Here is an 8,740-nt window from a genome sequence, read left to right as displayed (position 1 = left end):
CGGAAGGCCATGGTTTAAAGGGGAAAAACCCCGATTTCACATTGCAGCCATATGGGGTGATACATTCCGCCTCCTAAAAAGAGGTCCATGCCAGAGGTAAACATTGGGACACAGTAATAGATGAGGTCTTCAAATGGCCACAGAGTCTGCAGCACACTGACTTCATCTTAAGCCTGGTCTGCACATGTGAAAAAGACAATAAATAAGCCCAGTTTAATAAGACTGTTTCATTTTCAAAACTTTATTTATCTATTAAAAGGTCATTGAAAGCAATTTCCTATTTCACATTTAGAAACATTCAAACGTTGGAACTTCTCAGTACAATCACAGATGCCACTTTGACTTGGTTTGGGAGAAAAGACAACATTTACTCACAAAGAAAACCTAATAGTTCATTTTAACCTGACAGATGACAGGCCAACCCCAACTCAGTAAATGAGGGGTATTTCTGGGGAGAGTTTTTTCTCTTCATTGGCAGGAGTAACGTCATTTTAAGGATGGAAACACAATGAAGTGTGATGGTGATGTGATGTGTTTAGCGAGAGGATTTCAAGGCCTTGGTTTCTATGGCGTCACAGTATCATATGGCTAAATCCCGCTGGGATGTACAGAGAAGGAAAGTGTAGATAGACACAAAGAAGTGAAGAAAGGTAAATCATGAATTTGCGTCCTTGATGAAATTGTCCAAGTACTACTGCTGTTTTTGTGTCACATTTCGAAAAATTCAAGAGAAATGAATGGAAACCAGATTTAGCATTGACAGTTTGCCTATTAATGCTTCTCCACAAAACTGTACTATAGTTTCTAATGACAAATGAAATATATTGAGTTTAGATGGAAACATTAGGTAAGGAAATAGCAAGTTCACAAGTTCAGTAGGTGTTCTGACCAGAAGCGTGTTATTAGCTTTTAAAGGGAAATGAATTATTTTTTGGTTATTTCAGCAGTAGAGAGGATTAACAGAACTTAAAGAAATAGAATAGAAGGAACTGACCCCACTCTCTGCTGGACAGTTTGGTGGTCTGAACTGTCTCACCTTCTGACACTTGAAAAAAAGCAATTTGTCTCTGTGCTGGGGGGCTAGCTAAAACAAAAACATTGTTATCACGATTAATCAGCGGCTCTGTCATCAGGTCTGAGGTGAACAGAAAGTGGCACAAATGACTGGATGGAATTTGTGGTGTGTCAGATGGAATAAAGCGGCAATAGATGCAATCCTTCTCTCACATTCACTGACATTTCACCCAGCTATTCCAGAGAAAGCTTGTCCTAGTGGGCTTATATGCCCCATCATTCTCTGCAACACAGGCTGCAATGAAATGACTTTCCAGGTCTGTGTAGGTGATGCACTTTGGGATTTTAAAGGTTTTCACATTCAGCCTTATGAAATGCAACATAATTGTGTTTTTGTGAATTATAGCATTTTTAAACAAACCCTTTTGGTTTTCAATCAGGCACCTGTGCCCATCTGAGACTGATTCTTTTTTTGGCATGCATGCACATACAATTTAACCTCCAATTCAAATTACTAAAAACATACTCTGTATATATCATCCCAATTGTAAATTTGAATCTCAGCATTTAACGCGGACAGCAAGCCCTTCTTCGGATAAAGGAAATGCGATGTGATTGAAAGCTCCAGAACAGCTACTAAATTGGACCTTGTGGTAAGATGATTTTAGGTCAAGAATAAACTCTGGATCTCATTTTGTCAGTGCTTTTCATTGTTTATCTGCAGCGTGGTGCTTTAAAGGCAAAAAAAAAGAAAAAAAATATTCCCGAATTTCCATTCTCGAACTAGAACACATGACCAAAACAATGTTCACTTCTTCCTCATTTTTTTAACATTCCCTTTCTCAAAATATGAGTACTTTATACTGGGCTGAAAAGCACCAAATACAAGAAAAGAGAGGTGAAAGTGAAGAAATACATTTTCTCTTGTGCCCCAGGAAAAACTTATGACTTCTCTAAAGAATAGATAAGACACCCCGAATGTATCTGATGAGACACAAATGATAAATTCCAGGATATTAGAGGCAATGCAATAAAAAGTCTGGCTAGTGATTACATAGACATTATTTGAGGCTTCTGGATTTCAGCACTGTAATCATAGTGTAGCCTATTTATAACATCTTGTAACTGACAATCCAGCTCAAACTCTGTGATTTAAAGCAGGTTAACACAGTCTTTTGTCAGCAGACTCCATCCTTTTAGGAGACAGTGTTTGCAACAAAGGCTGCCTCTAACGCCATCTTGCCTGAAGAGGTCATTTGGTCTGATGCCTTTCACTCCACGTAATATAAACTTCCTCACCGCAAGCTGCTCACAAACAGCATAAATAAACAACCGCGGGACAAATCAGGGTTTGGAACGAGTTAGGGCTCACAATTTCAACATGAGAGTTTGTTTGTTCAAATTTGCTCGCACTGTGACCTAACTCCTTTATACTCAGCACATGTGTGGAAGAGGGCATTTGAAGGCGAACATAACAGAGAGGGGAAAAAGCAGAAAAATCCATATTTTTCCAATATGCAGACGGGGCTGTTCATCAGGCAAAGTTTGACACATGTCTTTGAACAGAGTTTGAAACAACAACTTGGTGGAAAAACTTTAAAAAAAATGGAGTAGGAGGCTTTGGCTAAACAAATGTCATTTTTGGACGCTGCTGTAGGGAGGATGAGAAAAGGAAAGATGATGAAAAGAATGAAATGATACATTCCTTAGAATCTAACTCACTGCCTCGCTGTTTCCTGAGCTTGATTAGAGGGATGCAGTGACTCGAGGGTACATTAAGATTAAGATCTCGGCTGTCCAGAGGGAATTAGAAAAAGGAAGCTATATGGGTGCCTTTATCAAATGTGACATTGGTTTTTATAAGGGGGAGTCTCATTACAGCCTATGCTTATACCATGCAGCCATCCAACTACAACACTGTTTGCTATGGTTACAAAGGCCACTTTGTAATCAAAAGGTCACCAGTTTGACCGACGTGAGGGCCGATACAAGTTGCTATCGTGAATTAAATATTCCTCTGCTTGAGTGTTATTTAGTACAATGCAGTTTCACCCTTTTTTTGTCCTATTATTCTAATGAAATGAGCTCTACAGTATTGTTTACTTTGACCAAGAAGGTGAAACACAAACATATGGGTTTTTAGTATGTCAGTGTTAAAAGTGTTTCATTCAAGAAATGAATTTTAAAAATATTTGCATGTTTTTAACTCTCATTATTAGTGCTGAAAGTTTTTAAATGAAAGTAAAAACTGTATTTTTCGTCAGAAGGAAATCAGTTTGGGTTACATGTGATATTCTGCCTGTAAAGACTGGCTTAATTATTGCTTTGTTGCATGGTTCTGTAATATAAATTGCTGGTTTTATTGACTTTTTCACTACTTACTGTTGAGATGTTTGGATTGTCTGTATAGATTCTCATTCACCTGGGTCACAGTCATCTAAAGCAGCGATCCCCAACCTTTTGTGCTTAACGGACCAGTTTATGTCCAACAATATTTTCACAGACCGGCCTTTAAGATATCACGGATAAATACAACAAAATAAAACCAGTACCGGTACAAAAAAAAAAAAAAAGGGGGATTTATTCATAACACACGGGAAAAGACCCAGGGAAACGGAGTTAAGGATGAAAACGATTAAAAAAATAACAGTAAAAACTCTGAAAACCACAAATTTCACACCTGAGCCTCAACTCTTGCGGCCTGTTACCAAACGACTCACAGACTGGGCCGGGGGCTGGGGACCACTGATCTAAAGTGAATGGGAGTCGAGGGCAGTTGAACAATCTGGACGTACTTGTGAGTCACAGGCATGTTGAAACCACCTTCATTAGAACAACAGTAGAGGTTATATACTACCGATCAGCTTTTAGAACTGAAGAAGCTTTTTGAATGGTGTTCATCAGAACAATAAACTGGATTGGACTCACAACTCAAATGCCCTGTACAGGAAAGGGCAGAGCAGGCTGTATCTGCTGTAGAAGCTCAGGTCTTTTGGAGTCAAGGGCCCACTCCTGAAGACCTTCTATGACTCTGTGGTAGCCTCAGCCATATTTCACGGTGTGGTCTGCTGGGGACAGAAAGAGACTGAACAGGCTGATCCGGAGGGCCAGCTCTGTTCTAGGATGCCCTCTGGACCCAGTGGAGGTGGTGAGTGACAGGAGAATGGTGGCTAAGCTGTCATCCCTGTTGGATGCAATCTCCCACCCCATGCAGGAGACTGTGACAGCACTGAGCAGTTCCTTCAGTGGCAGACTGCGGCACCCATGATGTGGGACAGACAGATTTTGCAGGTCTTTCCTTCCATCGGCTGTCAGACTCCACAACAGAGACCAAACATTGAGTTGACCAAACACGTGCAGACACACACGCAATACCAATAAGTGTAATTTTTTTTGACAACATAGTATTTTATTCTATTTTATATAGCATGTTATTCTTTTATCTCATTCTATTTCATTATTTTTGCTGCTGTAACTTTGAACTGTCCACTTTCTGCTGTGACACAACAAATTTGGGACTAATAAAGGTTTATCTTATCTCATCTTAAAAGAAGGACTATTGAGGAAGACTATCAAGAAACAAAAACAACAATAAGCCTTCAAAAAGAGAAAATTAATATTAAGATGAACTCAATTCTATTTAGTATTAATTTTAGCTTTCTGTAAGCTCAATGGTGCGGCCCTCAACAATAATCCTAGCTTCTCATGTGGCCCTTTAGGAAAATTAATTGCCGACCACTGCCTTAGATAGATCAGCAGTGTATCATACGGTCAATTTATATAACCACCACGCTCTCTCAGATCGACCAGAGGAAACAGACAGCTGAGCAGAAGGCTCACATCCTGCACTTGCTTCCTGAAATGCGACACTATTACACATTTCAGCACCATGCTGACAATAAACTGTATAAAAGAAAATAATTTAAACACTGTATTTTTGGTGAATATTTTTATGCTAAAGGCATTATACTCACAAAACCATTTTCTTGATGATGTTCAAAACATTGCATTTGTTTAAAAAAAAAATAAAAATGAAACTTTGATTCCTAGAATCACTTTCAAAATACAAAGATTTAGACCAGCGCAACATTACAAGAACATTACAACATGTTTCAAACCTAGAGCAGCTGTTAGCATCAAGATCCAAAAGTATGTGAGACTGCCCTGAGACGACGTGTCAAACGTAGCAACTACAGTCTTTTGCTTGTCAAACACATTTGCAGACTGCTGCGGGTCAACCATGAAAATTTACACGACTCCAAGCTATGAGCCTGATGATGGATTGTTCTGTTTAGCTGTCTTGTGTAATTGTTGATCAGACAACCTTAGCCTTCAAATGTGGCTTATGACCAAAATGTTTTACCCCAGTGTTCATCACCCTTAAAGGTCGTGATCTTTTGCACTTTGACATACTCTGCAGCTTCTTCTTTATTTCATTTCTGCTTTGAACGCTTTGATGGAGGAGTTTCTGAAGATGTGCTTGCTGCTTTTTTTTTAGAATCCTTATCATCAGGATCATAAAGAGCACTCCGGACGAAGCGTGCAGCAGCTCCCTTATCCAGACGGGCAGCTTTTTTCTTCTCTGTGATCTCTTTCACTCTGTTCATATATGTCCTTATTCGCTCCTGAAACAACAGGATGGTTACTGAGGAATTAGACAATACATATGAATCCATGTGAGCAAATAATAAGTCAGAGATAGATGGCACATACCAATTCCTGTTTGATTCCATGTTCTCTGGGATTTATCCCTTGTGTTACCAAGTACACTGAGTAAGATAAAAAATAAAGCCACATGTCCACACTTTCCACACAAAATGACATCCATGTATGGAAAAGTTGTAATGTATTTGTCTCTTCAGTATGCTTTCGCTAAATTTATCTATATTCAACAAGATATAAAGATTAGACAAAATAGGGAAAAAACTCACTCCAGAATAATGAATTAAGGGTGTAGGCAGACATCAGATCCAGCTTGGCTTGATCCAGAGGATCCAACTGTTAATGAACCAAATTGTATTTTATTTATAGCCTCCTGCATACGACAGATTAGTATCACTTTTTTCATTAAATGTATTTGTAACATATTCAATGCAGTATTGTTTCACTGAATAAAATTTTGCTCTATAAAAGAAAATAAATATAAACACACTAGCCACTTTATTAGGTACATCTTCCTAGCATTGGGTTTTGACATCCTTTGCCCCCAGAAGTGCCTTAATTCTTCATAGCATAGATTTAACAGGGAGGTGGAAACATTGCTCAGAGTTCTGGTCCATATTGATATGATAGCATCACACAGCTGGTGCCGCTATGTCAGCTGTACATCCATGAGGTGAATCTCCTGTTCCACCACATCCCAAAGACAATCTGTTTCACTGAGATCTGGTGACGATGGAGGTCATCTGAGTACAGTGAACTAATAGTCATGGCAAGAAACCAGTTTGAGATGATTTACGGACATGGAGTGTTACACTGCTGGAAGCAGCTATCAGACGATGCATACACTGAGGTCATAAAGGAAAAGACATGGTCAGCAACAATACTTAAGTAGGCCGGCACTTCTGTTGTTGTCTTCTGTTGCTGTCACCCATCAGCTGCCATGTTCAATGTGTTGTGTGTTCAGAGATGCTCTTCTGCATACCCTTACTGTTGTCTTCTTATGAGCCTGTGGCAGTCTGGCCATTCTCCTCTAACATCTGGCATTAACATGACATTTTCACCCAGAGAACAGACAATCACTGGATATTTTCTCTTTTTTAGACCATTGTATGTAAACCATAGAAATGATTGTGATGGAAAATCCCAGAAGATCCGCAATTTTCTGAAATACTAAGACCATGTTTCATCCCCATCTCAGTTGTTTTTCTTGACCATGTTCACGTTCCTAAATTGATTGAGCTATTGGCACATTAAATAATCTGTTACCAAGTATCTGACCATGTGTTTCTAACAAAGTGGCCGGTGAGTGCACGAGTGTATACAGATAGTAGGTACGCACAAGAACAAATCTAAGCCAACAAAAAGACCACAGTACCCGATGTGTATAATAGTATTAGGCCTACCTTTTGCAGCAGGTCATTTCTAGGCATCGACATCAACTGCTCCAAGATGGTTTTAACTGAAGTCACTGACGAGTCGAAGCCCGTGAGCTGTTCATCTATCTCGTGAGGGTAGTCCTCTGCGGCCATATTTCTGTAAAATAATTGAATAATTACAACGTCGTGTAACTTTCCTATAGGACTATTTTTCATTAGAAGAACAGAAAAACAATAGCAATATGTCCAGGGAGAGAGCTAGCATACAATGCTAACAGGAAACCAAACTAACGTTTAGATAAGCTGAGGAAAGTGACAAAAGGGATAGATGTAAGTTACTAATTACTGATTTAATAGCAAAACGGGATCACTGTAAATTAAATCTAACAAAACAAAATCACATATTTACCCTGTTAGCAGACAACACGCTTTAGCCGACAGGAAATGACGTTAAAACTGTGACCTAGTCGTCTTCGTTTTCCTCTTCGCTCCTCTACTGCCGTCTGCCGTTGGGATGAGTGGAACAGCTAGTTATCGTTAGCTAAAAAAAAATTTCAGCGTGATAACAATTTTATTTGCAGTTTTCTATATTTTGTTTAATAACAATATCCGTTTTTGTGTAACCGTGTGTATTCTCTAAATCGACGCTCCTTATTATTGACTTATGGCACAATTTAATAAAAAAGGGTCTAAACGAAAAACTTCTTTATGTATCAGCTGTTGTTTTCATTCCTATTAAATGCCCAAATGTATTTAAAATACTCATATGTAGTAGTAACTTAATATCTAAATACAACAGAAGTGGTCATGTTACTGTGGTAACGTGGGGCGTCAGTGTGGTAAATAAAACTGAGCGCGCTGGGATGGGACAGCAGTTTAAGTGCTGTGTTTTGGGACTGTTGTAGCTCAACCCAAGCAAGCTATAAAGAAGACGCCCGAGTCATCATGGATAACTGTGATTTAGAGAAGCTCTGTGTTTCTGCTGGGAAGCTCCGTCCATCGTTCACACCTGAAGTCACAGACTACAAAGTGACTGTGGAGAGCAGCGTCAACGAAGTGACACTGGACGTGATGACAAGCGATTGTGGGGCTTCATATAGTATTGTGAGCAAGCTTTATGCCTTCTATTTCTCAATTCAAGTCTCTTTCGCATCTAATTTAGCCTTGTGATGTCTATTTCAGCTCTTTGGTGATAGGTCTAACACGATTACACTGAAAGATGGGTTGAACAGAGTAGGAATCGAGGTGGTAGCTGAGGATGGCACCATAAAAAAATACAGTGTGGAAATCACCAAACTGTCAGCAAAGATCGCAGAGCTCAGTAACCTGGCTTTGGAAGGAGATATTTCACTTCACCCCGCGTTTTGCTCCAACGTTTTTGAATACAATAGTGAGTACAGCCTATCTGTGTTAAACAAGAAGTTGTATGTGAAATGTATAATTCTTTGTTTTGTTTTCTATTTCAATTGATACACAAAAGCAGCCGCAGCAGTACACATGTATGTAAATGTATGTATAAATATGCTACTTTGTAAGTGAATATTATTTAAAAATGCAGAGACATAAAAGGTTTGCAGTATTTCTCAGTTTACAAAATAAATTGTTATGTGCTTTTCTGGGGGTTTTTTGCCTCCAGATACTGTTCCCTTTTGTTGTAATTCAGTGACACTCCTTCCTGAGGTGCCTGA

The 8,740-nt window shown here is 39.1% G+C and overlaps 1 protein-coding gene across 1 annotated transcript; it reads right to left on the bottom strand.

The window, feature by feature from the left end:
• Positions 1–4,948: 4,948 nt before the first annotated feature.
• c1d (C1D nuclear receptor corepressor) lies at positions 4,949–7,548 on the bottom strand. The gene is made up of 5 exons (XM_026191114.1): positions 7,462–7,548; positions 7,080–7,209; positions 5,946–6,012; positions 5,728–5,783; positions 4,949–5,639 (listed from the first exon to the last, which is right to left on the bottom strand). Exons 2-5 carry the CDS (start codon positions 7,203–7,205, stop codon positions 5,448–5,450), a joined length of 441 nt encoding a protein of 146 aa, XP_026046899.1. The 5' UTR covers positions 7,206–7,209; positions 7,462–7,548; the 3' UTR covers positions 4,949–5,447.
• Between the last annotated feature and the right edge of the window lie 1,192 nt (positions 7,549–8,740).

The sequence above is a fragment of the Astatotilapia calliptera genome, chromosome 13 (genome assembly GCF_900246225.1).
Source record: "Astatotilapia calliptera chromosome 13, fAstCal1.2, whole genome shotgun sequence".
NCBI classification, from domain to species: Eukaryota; Metazoa; Chordata; class Actinopteri; order Cichliformes; family Cichlidae; genus Astatotilapia; species Astatotilapia calliptera.
Note: the sequence above shows the minus strand (reverse complement) of the source record. Positions and strands in the feature narration are given on the sequence as shown.